At 42.8% G+C, this 20,116-nt stretch overlaps 1 protein-coding gene across 1 annotated transcript; it reads right to left on the bottom strand.

Moving 5' to 3' along the window:
- Positions 1–5,123: 5,123 nt before the first annotated feature.
- LOC142254558 (uncharacterized) lies at positions 5,124–14,788 on the bottom strand. Its single transcript, XM_075325668.1, has 7 exons — positions 14,732–14,788; positions 13,196–13,268; positions 9,791–9,811; positions 9,615–9,674; positions 9,350–9,526; positions 8,569–8,723; positions 5,124–5,714 (listed from the first exon to the last, which is right to left on the bottom strand). The coding sequence occupies exons 2-7, from the start codon at positions 13,233–13,235 to the stop codon at positions 5,403–5,405; spliced, it is 765 nt and encodes a 254-aa protein (XP_075181783.1). The 5' UTR covers positions 13,236–13,268; positions 14,732–14,788; the 3' UTR covers positions 5,124–5,402.
- Positions 14,789–20,116: the final 5,328 nt, after the last annotated feature.

The following is a 20,116-nucleotide window of genomic DNA, read 5'->3' on the forward strand; positions in this document are numbered from 1 at the left end:
CGATGTGTGCTGCCGCAGGAACGAGGAACTACATCGTACCTGTTGCGGCAGCGTAATTATGAAAAAGTCGGAGCCTGCACCGATGATACGATAACGACGCTTTTGCGCTCGTTAATCGTATCATCTAGGATTTACACACTACAATGTCGAAAGTGACGCCAGATGTGCGGCACTTTTGATTTGACCCCGCCGACATCGCACCTGCGCCCTAAGAGTCTTACTTCTTCCTGCTTCTAGGCCTTCTGTGAGTATCCATAGAGTGCGCGCACGGCCAAACCTCCTTTCTTAAAGGGTCGGCATCCTATTACCCAGAAGTGACCCCTGAGGCCAACAATCACCCTGAAGGTATTTAAGACTGCCTCCTCTTAGGGAAGGCGCCTGAGCAACGTTGCCAATCCTTAGTGCTTTGCTAGTTCTCAGGTCCCGTACCCATCACTGTGTCTAGTTCAGTGTTTCGTGTCCTACTGGTAGTACCAGTGTCTTGTTTCTGCTAACCTGTGACTCTTCTTAGAGCCTGCTTGCTGCTACCACCTTCGTGCTGCCACGTCCGAGTTACCACCTCTGTACTGCCATGTCTGAGTCTTCACATCTGCGCTGCCACGTCTGAGCACACCCGCACCAGACATCAGAGACTCACCAGTCCATCAGAGCCGACTCCACTGGTCCTGGCTACCGTTCATTTAGGGCCCACTGTGGCTGCACCTGACAATACCTGTATAGGGGTTAGCTCTAGGTTAGATCCTCGCCTCCGGTGTACGGCCTGGTTGTTGGGCTCACATAAAACTGGCCATTTTCGTGTGTCAAGTATCTTAATTTTCTCATGTTTTTCATAGCAGTAATGCATGTCTATATTCCTATAAAAAGTATCCCTCCAGTGAGGAAGGGGACAAACTCTAGCGCCACCTACTGGAAGTAGCAATCCTAAAAGTCAAAAGTGGCTTTTTAAACAAGCGTTTTCATAAGACTTAGGGGTACTTTGCACGCTGCGACATTACTAGCCGATGCTAGCGATGCCGAGCGCGATAGTCCCCGCCCCTGTCGCACATGCAATATCTTGTGATAGCTGCCGTAGCGATAATGTTCGTTTCACACACACTTACCTGCCCTGCGACATCGCTCTGGCCGGCGACCCGCCTCCTTCCTAAGGGGGCGGGTCGTGCGGCGTCATAGCGACGTCACACAGCAGGCGGCCAATAGAAGCGGAGGGGAGGAGATGAGCGGGATGTAAACATCCCGCCCACCTCCTTCCTTCCGCATAGCCGGTGGATGCAGGTAAGGAGATGATCCTCGCTCCTGCGGCTTCACACACAGCGATGTGTGCTGCCGCAGGAGTGAGGAACAACATCGTAACAGCGGTCGTCCCGACATTATGGAACTGACCGACGCTACACAGATCACCGATTTACGACGCTTTTGCGATCGTAAATCGGCGCATTTAGGCTTTACTCGTTGCGACATCGTTACTGGCGCTGGATGTGCGTCACTTTCGATTTGACCCCGATGATATCGCAGTAGCGATGTCGCAACGTGCAAAGTAACCCTTAGGATTTAAAGCCAGATCAGAATCCCAATTTGCAGACACGGTGTTTCGGGGTGATTGCCCCTCGTCAGTGCAAAGTGTGGGTATCTGATCTGGCTTATAGGAAGCTATGTGGGAACTATGGGGAAGACTATTCTCCTTATGGAGACTTGACAAACCAGTCTGGCTGCCAGTGAGGGGACTTATAGCCAAAGGCGTAACTACCGCGGTCGCAGCGGTCGCCATCGCGACCGGGCCCGGGAGGATTGGGGCCCACGACCACACGGCAGATCAGCAGCCAGCTCCTGTCAGTGAGAGAGAAGCTGCGCTGATCTATCACAGTGCACGCGCCCACTATATGACTCGCTGCCGCCCCCGACACCGGGCCCCCCCTCCCCCGTCACCGCGAACAGTAATAATGTTAAGCATAGAGCGGCCGGCGCCGCTCTGCATCATCATTCTTCCCCTGTGCCTGTGCGGTGACGTCACTCCTGTGCGACTGCTGTACTGAGTGCACAGAGTGCAGGGAGGGAGGACGCCGACCAGACCACCGGGAGAGCGAGGAGAGGGGAGTATGAGCAGCAGTGGAAGGAGGAGAGCGGTGAGTACTTGTTGGGTTTTTTTGTTTTATATATGAGTACATGGTGGTCAGAGGACTGGGGTGGGGAGGCTGCATGATACTGTACATGGAGGCCTGGGGTGGGGAGGCTGCATGATACTGTACATGGAGGCCTGGGGTGGGGAGGCTGCATGATACTGTACATGGAGGCCTGGGGTGGGGAGGCTGCATGATACTGTACATGGAGGCCTAGGGTGGGGAGGCTGCATGATACTGTACATGGAGGCCTGGGGTGGGGAAGCTGCATGATACTGTACATGGAGGCCTGGGGAGGCTGGCTGCATTATACTGTACATGGAGGCCTGGGGAGGCTGGCAGCATTATTATAGATGGAGGCCTAGGGAGGCTGGCAGCATTATTATACATGGAGGCCTGGAGAGGCTGGCAGAATTATTATAGATGGAGGCCTGGGGAGGCTGGCAGCATTATTATAGATGGAGGCCTGGAGAGGCTGGCAGCATTATTATACATGGAGGCCTGGAGAGGCTGGCAGCATTATTATACATGGAGGCCTGGAGAGGCTGGCAGAATTATTATAGATGGAGGCCTGGGGAGGCTGGCAGCATTATTATACATGGAGGCCTGGAGAGGCTGGCTGCATTATTATAGCTGGAGGCCTGGAGAGGCTGGCTGCATTATTGTACATGGAGGCCTGGGGAGGCTGGCAGCATTATTATAGATGGAGGCCTGGAGAGGCTGGCTGCATTATTATACATGGAGGCCTGGGGAGGCTGGCTGCATTATTATAGATGGAGGCCTGGAGAGGCTGGCTGCATTATTATACATGGAGGCCTGGGGAGGCTGGCTGCTTTATTATACATGGAGGCCTGGGGAGGCTGGCTGCATTATTATACATGGAGGCCTGGAAAGGCTGGCTGCAGTATTATACATGGAGGCCTGGGGAGGCTGGCTGCATTATTATACATGGAGGCCTGGGGAGGCTGGCTGCATTATTATACACAGAGGCCTGGGGAGGCTGGCTGCATTATTATACATGGAGGACTTGGGAGGCTGGCTGCATTATTATACATGGAGGCCTGGAAAGGCTGGCTGCATTATTACACATGGAGGCCTGGGGAGGCTGGCTGCATTATCATACATGGAGGCCTGGGGAGGCTAGCTGCATTATTATACACGGAGGCCTGGGGAGGCTGGCTGCATTATTATACATGGAGGACTTGGGAGGCTGGCTGCATTATTATACATGGAGGCCTGGGGAGGCTGGCTGCATTATTATACATGGAGGCCTGGGGAGGCTGGCTGCATTATTACACATGGAGGACTTGGGAGGCTGGCTGCATTATTATACATGGAGGCCTGGGGAGGCTGGCTGCATTATTATACATGGAGGACTTGGGAGGCTGGCTGCATTATTATACATGGAGGCCTGGGAAGGCTGGCTGCATTATTATACATGGAGGCTTGGGAAGGCTGTCTGCATTATTATACATGGAGGCCTGGGGAGGCTGGCTGCATTATTATACATGGAGGACTGGGGAGGCTGGCTGCATTATTATACATGGAGGACTTGGGAGGCTGGCTGCATTATTATACATGGAGGCCTGGGGAGGCTGGCTGCATTATTATAGATGGAGGCCTGGAGAGGCTGGCTGCATTATTATACATGGAGGCCTGGGGAGGCTGGCTACATTATTATACATGAAGGTCTGGGGGGACTGCATAATAAACATGAAGGACACCTTATACATGGACAAGGGCTGCATTATACATGGAGGTCTAGGGGGCTGGAAGGACACCTTATACATGGACTATAGGGGTGCATTATACATGGAGGTCTAGGGGGCTGGAAGGACACCTTATACATGGACTATAGGGGTGCATTATATTTGGAGGAGTATGGGGCTGCAAAATGCAATATGAAGTTTTGTAGGGTTGCGTTATAATACAGATAGGACTACCTTATACATGGAATATGGGGGTGCATTATAAAACAAGGAGGACTGTGGTGCAGTATAATTTATGGAGAACTATGGGCTGAATTATAATACATGGAGAACTATGGGAAATGCATTATAATACATGGAGATATAATACATGGAGAACTATGGGAAATGCATTATAATACATGGAGATATAATACATGGAGAACTATGGGAAATGCATTATAATACATGGAGATATAATACATGGAGAACTATGGGAAATGCATTATAATACATGGAGGACTATGGAGGCTACTTTATACATGGAGGACTCTAGGGGTACGTTATAAAACATGGAGGACTGTGATGCATTATAATACATGGAGGACTATGGGGTGCATGCTAATATATGAAGGGTTATGTGGGACCCTTTATACTATATGGAAGGCTATGTGGGGGCCATTATAGTATTTGGAGAACTATATACGAGGGGGGACTAAGATACAAGCAGGGGATGGGAATGTTTTGTGCTGAGGGAAAAAGGCTCTTCTCTCGGCACACTGCTTTCCCATGCTCTGCTATACATCTTCTCTCAGCACCCAGCTTTCCCATGCTCTGATATGAGAAAGCTGGGTGCTGAGGGAAAGATGTATAGCAGAGCATATGCTGGGTGCTGATAGAGGGATTTCATATCACGGGAAACCTGGTTGTTTATTTTCCTGTACCCCGTCATTATCCCGTATCCCAAGTGTCAGTGTACGTGGAGGAAGGGGGGCCCAGCTCTGAACTTTGCACCAGGGCCCATCAAACTCTAGTTACGCCACTGCATAGCTTATATTCCTATAGTCATTGTTCCACACATCTTAGCATTACAGAGCGCAGCTGTCTCTTTTTTGTTTCTATGTGTCATTTCCAGTTCGCACCTGTTCACATTATAGGATATGCTCTCAGTCTTTTTCTTAGATTACAGTTCCTGGCTGCGTCACTCCATATTTCGGACTGTCATAGCCTTTTTTTTTTTTTTTTTTTTTTTTTTTTTTAGAAACCGGACGGGTGCAACCATATACACTGAGTCATTATCACACAAGTACGAACTCAAAAGTAAACTTTTGAAAACTTTATTAGAATTCTTTACATGTTTGTTGATTCTGTGACCATTAATTACCAGTAGGCGCGCGCAGGCAGGACGGCCAGTATCTATACAACTAGCTGAAACCTGCGCAATGAATATATACAGTTATTAATAAATATTTGATATTTGTTATACGAGCTATAAAAAAATAAACCTTCATAATCATCGGATGTTTCAAGCTGCTAATGGGGTGACAGGGACCCTTAGCGTCTCACATTTTCGCGGTTGGCGGATTTGCGCTGCAGCTGCTCAGGCTTTGGCGGCGCAGCACTCTGAGCACTGCAGGCACCGGGTGCACATGCTGCACTTCAGGCAGCTGCTGCACTGGATGCTTTTACAGCAGCAGCACAGGGATTGGAGGCAATCACAGCAGCTGCTACAGTCGGAGCACGAGTCCAGGCACGTGCAGGACTCCAGGCAGCTGCAGCAGTCCAGACATTTGCTGCAGGTCAGGCACTGGCAGGACTCGATACATTTGGTGCACTGTAAACACTTCAGGCACCCCAAACAGGGGCAGCACTTTAAGAAACTCTCGAAGGATCTGCAGATCTTAACGCAGCACTGTAAAAAAGAAACAAGGGACACAAATTACAAGACGGAAGAGTATAAAAAGCAATGGCCATAAAGGATACAAAATTGACGTAAACGGTAAAAGGCGGAATTCACATGGAAATGCCGTCATGTACTGTCATTATAGCCAGGAACAGGTGCTAAATCACGGGGCGATTTTGAAAGAAATTACAGGCGTCGCTTTGGCCTAATGCACAATGGCAAGAGCTCTTCTACTATGTTACCATGGCAACCGTACGACCCTCAAAGCCTCTCCTGCTTTGTGACAGAGGATTCGGGAGTCATACGGTTTGCCTGCATCTCTCTCAGATTTAAGTCACAAGCAGCAGCAAAACTGGAGAAACTCGTTAAAAAGGACCTGTTACTTGCCCAAAATATGTAATCCCTTTACCTGATGTAAATCCCACCGTTCTCCTGAATCCGGCGATGTTTTTCTTTCGTTCCTGCGCCTCTCCTTTCCTGAGATAGACCCCCTTCTTCCCTAAATATAAATCTAAACTTTTTTTAGCCAACTGGGTGTGATCATCAAGAAGACGCCCATAGATAAGAGTTGAGGGCCACACCCACTTGGTTTTAAAAGACCAGATTTGATGGGGCCATATCTCAGGAACGCAGAGGCGCAGGAAGAAAAGAAAAACATCGCCGGATTCAGGAGAACAGCGGCGTTTAGATGTGTTAGGGTGTGCTTTTTTTTAAGAAGCACAGTTTTACCATTTTTTTTTCAATCAGAAGGTCACATTTGCATTTGACCTCAGAGTATAAGGTATATTTTTATTCACAAGGCATAGTGGGGGCACTATGTGTTTATGGCAGCGTGGCGCATTCAGAAGGCACAGTTTGGATTATTATTATTATTATTTTTTGGGAGGCCGAATGGAGTCAGATTTGTATTCAGGGGCCATAGTACTAAGCATCGTTTTATTCAGAGGTCACAAAGTGGGTATATTTGAATCTGGGCAACAGTGTATGACACTCAGGGATCACAAAGTGTGGAGCTGTTATATGCAGAAGAGACAGTGCGTAGCACTATTATATATAGTTAATAGAGCTATTATATTTGGGGAACAGTGTTATATTCTGGGGCACAGCATGTACCACTATTATGATAAGGGACAGGATGGAAGGAAGGACGAAACTTGAAATCTACAAAAAGGAAGGAACTGGGAATGTGCTATGTGGAAGGAAAGACGAAAGGAAGGAAAGAAGAAAGGAAAGAGGCAAGGAAGGAAGGAACTGGGAATCTGCTGTGTGGAAGGAAAGATGGAAGGAAGGAAGGAAGGAAGGAAGGAAGGAAGGAACTGGGAATCTGCTATGTGGAAGGAAAGACGAAAGGAAGGAAAGAAGAAAGGAAAGAGGCAAGGAAGGAAGGAAGGAACTGGGAATCTGCTGTGTGGAAGGAAAGATGGAAGGAAGGAAGGAAGGAAGGAAGGAACTGGGAATCTGCTATGTGGAAGGAAAGACGAAAGGAAGAAAAGAAGAAAGGAAAGAGGCAAGGAAGGAAGGAAGGAACTGGGAATCTGCTGTGTGGAAGGAAAGATGGAAGGAAGGAAGGAAGGAAGGAAGGAAGGAACTGGGAATCTGCTATGTGGAAGGAAAGACGAAAGGAAGGAAAGAAGAAAGGAAAGAGGCAAGGAAGGAAGGAAGGAACTGGGAATCTGCTGTGTGGAAGGAAAGACGAAAGGAAGGAAAGAAGAAAGGAAAGAGGCAAGGAAGGAAGGAAGGAACTGGGAATCTGCTATGTGGAAGGAAAGACGGACAGAAGGAAGGCAAGGAAGGAAGGAACTGGGAATCTGTTATGTAGAAGGAAGGAAAAAAAGAAGGAAGGAACTGGGTATCTGTTATGTAGAAGGAAGAAAGGGAGGAAGGAACTAGGACTCTGTTATATAGAAGGAAGAAAGAAAGGAAGGAAGTTACTGGAAATCTGTGATGTAAAAGGAAGAAACAGAGGATCTGTTATGTAGAAGAAAGGAAGGAAGGAACTGGGAATCTGTTATGTAGAAGGAAATACGTAAGGAAGGAGGGAAGGAAGGAAGGAAGGAAGGAAGGAATGAGGGAAAGAGGCAAGCAAGGAAGGAACTGGGAATCTGTTATATAGAAGGAAGGAAGAAAGGAACTGGGATTCTGTTATGTAGAATGAAGGAAGAAAGGGAGAAAGGAGGAACCTGGGAAAAGGAAGGAAGGAACTAGGAATCTGCTATGTATTAGAAGACGGCAACAGCAAAGTGGGACACCGATTTCCCCCACAACTTAATCTTTTGAGTGAAACCCTGAAGGCATGTGAATATTTACCACTCATACTATTATTGTAATCAAAATTCTCTACCTCTATGCACCATATTTGTTTTACATAGGGTGCATGCTTAATAAGTGTTACCAAATAGTGTATTGTTTTTTTTAATATACATCTTTGGCATTTATTCTAGATTCTATATCTGAAATTAAAAGTGTATTCCGATATCCAAGATTATATGCCAGTCTGTAGTAGGTGTAATAATAATAATAATAATAATATTAGCAAATACTTCCAATTAGAAATGTAGTATAGTTCTCCTGATTAGCTATGTCTCTTACCTCATGTGCAGGGCATTGCAGCTTAGGTATTCATGGTTACAATTGTCACTATATGAGTGGATGTAACCATGGATACCTAAGCTGCAATGCCCTGCACATGAGGTAAGAGACATAGCTAATCAGGAGAACTATACTACATTTCTAACAGGAGGTATTTGCTAATATTATTATTATTACACCTACTACATTTTGGGAAAGGATCTTAGAGATGGAAATAACACCTTAAATATGTGAATAATAATAATAATAATAATGATATAAAATAATAACTTACAGAATTCTCACAGCAGAAGCAGGAAAGCAGAGAGGCAATGAGTCCAATTCCAATAAAAATGTACTGAATAATTAGGATGGAGAAAACGAAGAGATACATGCCATTGTGACATTGCCGATTTGGGTTACCATAAATTCTGAAGACCCAGACGCTGCCTGCAAAATAAAAGAATTTTCAGTAATTGCACAAAAGTTGAGTATAAAGGTTGCATAAAAGTTGAATGTAAAAGTTGCATAAAAGTTAAATGTAAAAAGATGCATAAAAGTTGCATAAAGGTTGAATGTAAAAGTTGCATAAAAGTTGCATAAAAGTTGAATGTAAAAGTTGCATAAAAGTTGCATAAAGGTTGAATGTAAAAGTTGCATAAAAGTTGCATAAAAGTTGAATGTAAAAGTTGAATAAAAGTTGCATAAAGGTTGAATGTAAAAGTTGCATAAAAGTTGCATAAAAGTTGAATGTAAAAGTTGCATAAAAGTTGAATATAGAAGTTGCATAAAAGTTTTGCATAAAAGTTAAATTTAAAATTTTCATAAATGTTGCATAAAAGTTGAATGCAAAAGTTGCATAAATGTTGAATGTAAATGTTGCTTCAATTTTGCAAAAGCAAAGATATCTAAAATCTCTTTTTAAATGAATAAACAATATTTGATGTACTCCGATGCTTCTCTTATTGTTAGACATTTTTGCCTTCTCATTAATACATTCATAAGTTTAGACTCGTAAACTGGTAGACAATCCATAACTTTGAAGCTGCCAAATATTCCGTCTGTCAAGTTCTTACCTGCAATGAACCAGGCAAAGAGAAACAACATCACGAGAGCGCCGAGAATTGTTCTGAGTTTGGGGAGGCAGCATTTCAAGGGTAACAGCACCAAATATGCAAAGCTGAACGCCCCCGCCACAATCATATAAATTGGGATATACGGTTCAGCTGCACATTCATCTTTGTGTTGTGCACCTAAAGAAAAAATAATGTAAAGAATAAGAAAACAATGCTTGTTCACCAAGGCTCATTAAGTCTTATATATCATTAAGTTACCACTTACCGACAACAATGAATGCAATGTTAATCGGAGTCCATATTCCAAAAAGAATTAACTGCATGACTAAAATTCAAATTGAACATGATTAGAATATTGCACATATAGCATTCTGCATGACTCAGTGTCATATACTCAAAAATATTCCATATGTAAATTTCAAAACAGGAGTTGATACTTACTCATGCTTTTATCGCAGCATCCTGCAATAATAAAAAAGACTTGTATGACCACAGTGCACAGATTACATTCTTCAGACTAGGTCTCATACTAACAATGGTTAAATGACAATGCAAATCGGCATAGTGAAGTGATATATCGCTGATCTCGGATTACTGCACATGTTATTCTGGAATCTTGGTTGCTAAAAGAAGGCTACAATAACATAGGATAAATAATAATCAGGATAAAATTTAGCAATTCCTGGAGAAGGCATTTGGTAATGGGTCTCCTCTCCAGTATTTTTTCTAGTTTTGTTCTCTTTAATAGACAAAATTGCAAAATGCTTGTTGACACAAGCAACTTTTCAATTCTTAATAATAGAGGAATGTTTTATCTTATTGTTTAATGCTCAAGCTAGATTTCTTAGGGAAGGAGTTAAGCATTTACAAGCTCGTTGCTATAGAGCTTGTAAGTAGAGATGAGTGAGCAGTTCCATGGAGGTTGACTTGAACCCCAGAGCAAGTAACTGATTGGCAGTTTGAGTCTCTGTCCACATACAGCCAGCCATAAGCAGGTCAATTCCAGGGGAGGGTGATTGGGGTTTTTGAAAAAATTTTTTGGGGTTGCACACTGCATGTAATCGTGCTGATGTTACCCCCAGTGTGAGCCGTTCGAACGCTGCAAGCATCCTGAGCGTACCTGAGCATAGCGTTACTAGTGCGAGTGAAGTTCACACAAACCTTGATTTTTTAAGTTGGTGTTCTGTTCGAAAACCGAACCTCAGGTTCGCTCATCTCTACTTGTGACACGCCCGCACCAGGGCCTGGGGGTTACTTGTTACCAGGCTGGCTCTGTTCTGCTCGGTGGATGTCACGGCGACAGAGCCAGTTCCATGACCCCGGCGGTGTCGTTATAATAAATAGCGGTGGTGGTGGAAATTATATTTACAAGGGAGATGTCGTGACGCCACCTGTGGTGTGCAGCAAGATAGGTGTCACCACTGCTATTCAGTTCCCTGAGTGTCGGTGGAGATGCAGCTGAGATGGTATAGCTCTCCACAGGTAGAGCTAGGCCCCAAGGGTGTTGGGAGTAGTAGTCTTTACAAATGATGGAGGGACTTAATGTTGGGGTGCAGGACTAAGGACACCGGCAATAACTGGACAACACAGGGGCTATAGTTTTCTTTACCTTTTACTCAGTAGTAGATGATACAGGCCCGGGAGACTGGCCCAGCTGGTAACGGAGGTCCGGTCAGCCTGGAAGCAATTGAGGGGATCCAACTAGCCAGGTGGGTTCGGAGGCCTTCCTGCTTGCGCTGTGATGTCTGGGTCCCTGCAGCTTGAAGCAACGCTGTGACCCTCTTCCTTGTGTACGTAGTGATTCTCACCCATATGGCAGGCAAGGCGAGTCCTTTTACTGGTGCCGTTCCGCTGGTCACGGCTCCTAGCTCTAGTATGCTGCTGTGCCCCGGGCATTGTGTGGGCCAGAAGACCTGCAGTCTTCTGCCCTCCAGATTTAGCTGTGGGGACTTCAGTACCCTCGCAGCCTCAGACTCCGGTGTCCGGTCCTCTGTGCTCGGCCCTGTGGAAGCTATAGCTCAGCTCCCTTTTCAGCGACCGTCTTCCCTCCACTCCTGACTTGTTCTGCCTAGTTTCACTTCTGTATGTACTAATCCCTCCTCCAGGCCAGAATGCATAGGGAAGCTCCCCTCAAACCGGATTCTTGAGCTCCCCCTTCTGGTCTGGAGTTAGGAAGCGTTGAGTGCTGGTGCACCTAGCATGGGAGACCCTCCTCTTGCTTCCAGGTATAATGTTACCCCTGTGAGGAGGGCAATGTTACTGAGGCAACTGGACCCCTGGGGTGCCACATAAGCTCTGCATTGTATCTGGCCACCAGATCCAGCCAACTTCATGTTCTCCAGATATTGACTCTGTTGGCCTAGCGGAACAACCATGTCACTGGTCCGGACTGAAAAGATGAGACAACTCCTTTAAATTTAGCCATACACACTCATTGGAGGATACATGTTGGCATATTCTACAAGTAAGGCCAGGTGCATATTCATTCGAGACCCCATTTGGAGTGTTTATTACAGAATTCAACAAAAGAGCTGGAATAAGTAGCTCAGCATTTTTCATTATTTTGTTTGGCAAATTGACAGATACCATAACAGACTCCATTATAGCCAAAAAACAAAGAAAAGGCTGTACGACTGTCTCACCTCTCTTTCCATCATACAGCCCAGGTGTCTTTTATAGGATAAATTAAAATATATAAACACAGATGAGAACCTATCCTAAACGGTACCTATAAAGAAAATCTAATTTGTATGTTGGCTCCCCACTGGCCCCTATTCAGCTGTTACAAGAATAGGGCATGTTTCATTGTGTGTATGATGTGTCAGGTAGCCATTTTCCACCCTCCTCAGAAATGAGCGAATACTAACTATTCAGCTTTGGATTATTCGCAATGAATCCCAAACTTCTATTCTGGCATTCATCACGAATAACAAACTTAATGCAAGTCAATAGGGGAACCCGAGCATTTTTCTTAAAGATTTTCCAGAAAAGTGCTCGGGTTCCCCATTGACTTACATTAGGTTCGTTATCCGTGACGAATACTGGAATATACATTGTGTTCCGTTACGAATAATCCGAACTGGAATAGTTACTACTCGCACATCACTACTTATGGCTATAATTGGAATGTTGGAAAGAATGTAAACATAAACATTTGAAAATTGGATTTCTTCTAGTTTGCAATGGAAGCAAAAATGATCATTAAAGTTCCTAAAAAAGAGACAGAGAATTTTATTCTCATGTCTCATTATGGAAAGTGCCTAATAGAACTGGTAGGTGGAGGTCCCTAAGTGGTGAAGACCCCTTTTGTCTTCAGTTTAACAACTAAAAGATGATATAAAGCCTTAAAACAGATTAGAAAATATTCAGACTGAAGGCCCCGATACACAACAAACTAAAGTCATCCAATCCCGTTGATATCAATGGGACCAGTCAATAGTTTAATTTTTCTGGCGGCTCCCGACTCTCTTCCAAAAAATGATGTTGGGAGAGAAAAGGATCCATCTTGTTGGATTTACGGCAGATGATCCTTTTGTTCAGAGCAGAGATAACCTGGAGCCAGAGGATTCTGGCAGGGGATATCTCGTAGAGAACACAGGAGAGCTCGGCCAAGCCGACGGAACCTATGTTTGAGAATTTGGGGAGATAGCTGTATTGTTTCATGAATAGTTATCCAATGGGGCCTCAACTTTCGGTCATTTTCATTATTATTCAAAACATGGAAAAAGGCATCAAAATCATTGAACTGTTCTAATATTCAGCGTGGTCTAAACATTACTTATCACTGTCTTATACTTTCAGGTTTAATTCGATAGAAATTCAAAATATTTATTGCCAAATACTTACTTCCGGAATTGGACACATGCTGTTCTTGTTCTCCAACCATGGTGCCTGCTTTATTTTAATGTGCCTTCCTTTCCTAAACGAGATGGAAAATAAGTGGAATAAATAGGAATGTATACACGATAGAGTAGCGCCAATTTTGAAAAATGTAGAACATTTCACTATTTATTGATGGCTCATAATGCCACTTATACATCTCAAAAATTGATAACTTTACATGTATTCAACTTTAAAACCAAAAATGTTTGTCTTGCCTTAAGACTGACTTATCTACGTGCCACAAGATGGCACTGCTCCATAAAGTATCTGTCTGAGTAGTTTGTGCCTAATATTAGGAAAGATCGGGAGACTGCTTCAAACAATGACACCAAGAAGATGTGATATCATGTCCTATCAGAAAAGATCTGAAGATTCCTTCAAACAATGATACCAAGATGTGATATGTCCTATCAGAAAAGAACTGGAGATTCCTTCAAACGATGAAACCAAGAAAATGTGATATGTCCTATCAGAAAAGATCTGGAGATTTCTTCAAACGATGATACCAAGAAAATGTGATCTGTCCTATCAGGATAAGATCAGGAGACTCCTTCAAACAATAACACCAAGAAGATGTGATATGTCCTATCAGAAAAGATCTGGAGATTCCTTCAAACAATGACACCAAGAAGATGTGATATATCCTACCAGGAAAGATCTGAAGACCAACCAATGAAACCAAGAAGATGTGATATGTCCTTAAAAAGAGTCAAGTAATTTTATATGACAAGAAATAGCAAAGCCTTGATCATCAAGTAACAAGTCATGATAGACCAAAGAGTTCTACTTTCTTCCCTAGACGATGACTTTAACTGAACTGTAAACATGCCCACTTTGGCCAACACTTTTTAGACCTTCACCGAATGCCACAATTAACAAACTGACTCCAGTTTAAATTAACATTCTTCATCAAGCTAAACATTTTTTCCAACAGATCATATTAGATTTACAAACCTTTTGTATAAGAGATATATTTTAATCTCTCATAGTCCATAAATCTATATAGTCCTAAAAATCTTGACGTAAGAACACTCTTGAAACACCAATGTTCAAGATCTCAACAAATGCTAAACTGATGGTCTTATGCAAAGAAACTAACAGATTCTAGAGAAATCTAAGTACCAGATACATAGAACAGATTAGTCTAGCATAGAAGAACCACAACGTCCAACACTATTGATCATGAATGAGTCCTACACAAGAAGACTCTGTTGAGCTCCTTTTGCTAAGCAAGGTCATGTCACATGGAGTCACACACAATAGCTACTTGTGACATCCACCCTACTAAAGACATCCACCTATATTGTAGTCAAAAAGCTAATGTTATCTAAGCCACCACTTCTGGTAGATGATCTGAAGAACATCACGAAAGTTGTGCCCAGAATAAAGTCTCGAAAAAGTGTTCTAAGACCAATCCACAAGAACGTTCCATGCTAGTTTAGAGACAACTGTGTTCTTCTTCTCCATCCACCTGTACAAAATGATTGTAGAGCTCAGTACCTTTCTGATCTTCAGTGTAAGTCCAAACTGTGTCTGTACCAAGGTATAACACAGAGGTGACCTCTATTTATATTAATCCACCAATTATCACTCCTCTAAAGTTACAGAGGTGTGTTCATTTCTCTGGCATGACAATTGACAATTAATTCATACAGTTAATTCTTCTTCGCCTCATTTTCAGCGAATGATCCAATGAATTCCAAAGTCAAATAAAACAAATGCTTGTGTGTAGAGTCAGCTAGGAAATCTCATAGGCACATGTACATGAATGGGGATCAAATGTGACAAGGACCATGGAGCATGTGAGAAGAGGAGACAATAGTAAGCCAGCTTTCCCATAGTGAAATGCCTACAAACAGGTATATGATTGATGTGGGGAGAATGCTCATCGATGAGGAGGTATTAGGATGGTGGGGATAAGAGGACACAAAGCCAGATGTAAGCTATTTCTTGAGAAAATGTGTCAACAAATACTCGAAAATTCTAAGACCTATTGCCAAGTTAAGGGGGTTGTCCAGGACTTTTTCATTGATGGCTTATCCTTAAGATAGATTTTCAACATCTTATCGATGGGTGTGTTGATCAGTTGGACCACTGATCGCATTGTTAGGGGCATTAATTAGAATAGCGGTGATTTGCAGTACCCATCCACGGCCACTATACGGTTGACGGGGTTGTGTAATTCCACATCTGAGGACTTCTAGCCTCAGTTGCGGAGCTGATTGGTGGGGATGCCGGCTGTCACACCCCCGCGGAACAGAGATTGATGACGTATCCTAAGTATAGGCCATCAATGAAAGAGTCCCCTTTAACTTAGCAATATATCCTAAAATTTTGGAGTATTTCTTTACACTGAACAGTCCCTTACTGTTCAGAAACCCCCTTTGCTTACAATTCCCCCCCAAAAAATCTTCATAGTTAAGGTGATAGAAGTATGTATTTCCTCATGAGTCCACCTATGAAAAATGAATGACAATATGGGGTAGGGAATTTTAACATAGACTAAAGGGGGCTTTACACGCAACAACGTATCTAACGATATGTCGTCGGGGTCACTGAATTCGTGACGCACATCCGGCATCGTTAACGACGTCGTTGCGTGTGAAACTTATGAGCAAGTGTTAACGATCAAAAATACTCACCTAATCGTGGATCGTTGACACATCATTCATTTTCAAAAAATCGTTGCTGGTGCAGGACGCAGGTTGTTTGTCGTTCCTGAGGCAGTACACATCGCTACGTGTGACACCCCAGGAACGATGAACAGCAGCTTACCTGCGTCCTCCGGCAACGAGGTGGGCGTGACTTTCATGCGGCTGCTCTACGCCCCTCCGCTTCTATTGGACGCCTGCCGTGTGACGTCGCTGTGACACCGCACGAACCGCCCCCTTAGAAAAGAGGCAGTTCGCCGGCCACAGCGACGTCGTTAGGAAGGTAAGTAGTGTGACGGGTGTTTGCGATATTGTGCGCCACGGGCAGCGATTTGCCCGTGACGCACGAACGACGGAGGTGGGTGCTTTCATGAGCGACATCGCTAGCGTGTAAAGCCCCCTTAAGCCTGATATGTACAGTAGATGAAGAGTATTTCACCCCTTTTTGACGCAATTTTTGTTTTCGTATCTTCGTTTTTTTACTTCCCTTCATCTAAAGGCTATAACTGATATATTTTGCTTCTCACATAGTCATATGAGAGCTGTTTTTTTGTGAGACAAGTTGTAGTTAATAACACCATTAATTTTCCATATAATGTACCGAAAAGTGAGAAAAATAATTCAAGTGGGTTTAAATTGAAAAAAAATGGGTTATTCCAATTTTCTTATATATATATATATATATATATATATATATATATATATATATATATATATATATATATATATATATATATACATATATATACACACGTCACTGGAATCAGGGTCTCTGCACCTAAGTTATGCTGCTCTTAGATTAGGTGGCAAAAATCTGGTGACAGATTCCCTTTGCTATGTAGCTATGTAGTATATATATACAGTATACTCTGTGTGTGTATATATATATATCTATATATATATATATTTATTTTTTTTTTTTAATTTACTTTTAACCTTATTTTTCACCTTTTTTCTTCACTTTTATATAGTAGAAAATTACAGTCTCATAGCAAGCCCAGCCACTGGTATGGAAGGCACAGGGGTCTTCAACACACAATTGACTCCTGGCTGCCATAGCTACCCATTACCACCTTGTGATCAGGAGAATCGATGAGGGTGTAGGACAGCGTGACTCCCAGTTTGTATACTTTGAAGCCGATATCAGATATTGGCGACAGCAATTTAGGAGGTGAGCAGCAGTGAGTGAAGCTCAGCTCTACTTGCTGATGCTGGAGGCAAATGATGGGTTTTAGAGGCTAGAGGCAAATGATGGGTATGGCACAGCCCATATACAGTTAGGTCCATAAATATTTGGACAGTGACACAAGTTTTGTAATTTTAGCGGTTTACAAAAACATGTTCAGAAATACAATTATATATATAATATGGGCTGAAAGTGCACACTCCCAGGTGCAATATGAGCGTTTTCACATCCAAATCGGAGAAAGGGTTTAGGAATCATAGCTCTGTAATGCATAGCCACCTCTTTTTCAAGGGACCAAAAGTAATTGGACAAGGGACTCTAAGGGCTGCAATTAACTCTGAAGGCGTCTCCCTCGTTAACTTGTAATCAATGAAGTAGTTAAAAGGTCTGGGGTTGATTACAGGTGTGTGGTTTTGCATTTGGAAGCTGTTGCTGTGACCAGACAACATGCGGTCTAAGGAACTCTCAATTGAGGTGAAGCAGAACATCCTGAGGCTGAAAAAAAAGAAAAAATCCATCAGAGATAGCAGACATGCTTGGAGTAGCAAAATCAACAGTCGGGTACATTCTGAGAAAAAAGGAATTGACTGGTGAGCTTGGAAACTCAAAAAGGCCTGGGCGTCCACGGATGACAGCAGTGGTGGATGATCGCCGCATACTTTCTTTGGTGAAGAAGAACCCGTTCACAACATCAACTGAAGTCCAGAACACTCTCAGTGAAGTAGGTGTATCTGTCTCTAAGTCAACAGTAAAGAGAAGACTCCATGAAAGTAAATACAAAGGGTTCACATCTAGATGCAAACCATTCATCAATTCCAAAAATAGACAGGCCAGAGTTAAATTTGCTGAAAAACACCTCATGAAGCCAGCTCAGTTCTGGAAAAGTATTCTATGGACAGATGAGACCAAGATCAACCTGTACCAGAATGATGGGAAGAAAAAAGTTTGGAGAAGAAAGGGAACGGCACATGATCCAAGGCACACCACATCCTCTGTAAAGCATGGTGGAGGCAACGTGATGGCATGGGCATGCATGGCTTTCAATGGCACTGGGTCACTTGTGTTTATTGATGACATAACAGCAGACAAGAGTAGCCGGATGAATTCTGAAGTGTACCGGGATATACTTTCAGCCCAGATTCAGCCTAATGCCGCAAAGTTGATCGGACGGCGCTTCATAGTACAGATGGACAATGACCCCAAGCATACAGCCAAAGCTACCCAGGAGTTCATGAGTGCAAAAAAGTGGAACATTCTGCAATGGCCAAGTCAATCACCAGATCTTAACCCAATTGAGCATGCATTTCACTTGCTCAAATCCAGACTTAAGACGGAAAGACCCACAAACAAGCAAGACCTGAAGGCTGCGGCTGTAAAGGCCTGTCAAAGCATTAAGAAGGAGGAAACCCAGCGTTTGGTGATGTCCATGGGTTCCAGACTTAAGGCAGTGATTGCCTCCAAAGGATTCGCAACAAAATATTGAAAATAAAAATATTTTGTTTGGGTTTGGTTTATTTGTCCAGTTACTTTTGACCTCCTAAAATGTGGAGTGTTTGTAAAGAAATGTGTACAATTCCTACAATTTCTATCAGATATTTTTGTTCAAACCTTCAAATTAAACGTTACAATCTGCACTTGAATTCTGTTGTAGAGGTTTCATTTCAAATCCAATGTGGTGGCATGCAGAGCCCAACTCGCGAAAATTGTGGCACTGTCCAAATATTTCTGGACCTAACTGTATTCTGAGAATGGGACAGGCTCTGTTGCTCCTGACTTGCACTGTATATGTATAGCAGAAAGCTTTAACACTAGAACTACTGGACTCGTGACACCTATATAGAAATACATGGTGCAAAGTAGTCAAAATGACTACCTCAGTAGTTGTAGTGTTAAAGGTATCTGCTAGTGGTGTTGACCTACCATATTAATGCAAATAGGGAGTTTTAAAACATGGATCCAAAATACAAGTCTGCAAAATAAACTTTCCTTCACCCAAGAGAGTTTTTTTCTTTAAATGCCTAATATAGTTCTTCACATTTAGTATAAATTGACTGTATTGTTATAATTTATTCTCCTTGAGTACAAAAGTTGTGTGCACAGATCCTGTATTGGACTATAGTTTGGACCAGATAGACGCTTTCTTATTTTCAACCATTTAAAGGGAATCTGTCATCAGGTTTTTGCTCCCCCTTCTGAGAGCAGCATAATGTAGAGACAGAGACCCTGATTCCAGCGATGTGTCACTTACTGAACTGTTTGCTGTCTTTGTGATAAAATCAATGTTTTCTCTGCTGCAGATCTAGCAGTTATACAGAACTCATTAGTATGCTGGACTACCAAGTAGTCCTGTAATGATAATCTACTGCTGATTAACCAGTAATTTTATCAAAAGTACACTAAGCAGTCCAGTAAGTGACACATCACTGGAATCAGGATCTCTGCCCCGACATTGAGCTGTTCTCATATTAGGAGGAAAAAAATCTTTTGACAGATTCCCTTTAAACTATGTAACTATCTATCTATCTAGCTATATATATATACACATATATACATATACAATACCTTTATATGATGCTTCACTACAGAGACACCCTGCTCCAGAATAAACATTTCTAAGTATATCCATAGGACTCTACTTACTTAACCTACTTGTACTCATGAACTTGTGTGTATATATGCCGTATGTATCTAGTGATGGTGTAAGTTCAGTAGTGTATGCTCTGGTTATATTGTATTATGAGAAAACATTCTTTGCATTTGGCAAAAAAGGCTTGACTGTTCCTTCTATGCAGTCATCTAGTAATAAAAACACATGCCATACAATATATATATATATATATATATATATATATATATATATATATATATATATATATATATATATATATATATATATATATATATCACATTATCATATTATATATATTTATTTATTTTTAATGAAAACCTATGAGAAAGGTATTATTATTTCATTTTTATAGTGCACCCAACGCCAGGGTGTTGTGTATACAAGAAAAGGGGTTCACAGTGCACATAGCAATGATTTAG

This window comes from Anomaloglossus baeobatrachus, chromosome 10 (assembly GCF_048569485.1).
Source record: "Anomaloglossus baeobatrachus isolate aAnoBae1 chromosome 10, aAnoBae1.hap1, whole genome shotgun sequence".
Taxonomy (NCBI): Eukaryota; Metazoa; Chordata; class Amphibia; order Anura; family Aromobatidae; genus Anomaloglossus; species Anomaloglossus baeobatrachus.

What these genes read in the sequence shown, in the direction of transcription:
- LOC142254558 (XM_075325668.1), bottom strand. Translation starts at nt 13,235, where the DNA reads ATGGTTGGAGAACAAGAACAGCATGTGTCCAATTCCGGAA. An exon ending in GCATGTGTCCAATTCCGGAA is followed by an intron (nt 9,812 to 13,195) that starts GTAAGTATTTGG and finishes TTATTATTGCAG; the next exon opens with GATGCTGCGATAAAAGCATG. An exon ending in ATGCTGCGATAAAAGCATGA is followed by an intron (nt 9,675 to 9,790) that starts GTAAGTATCAAC and finishes TTTGAATTTTAG; the next exon opens with TCATGCAGTTAATTCTTTTT.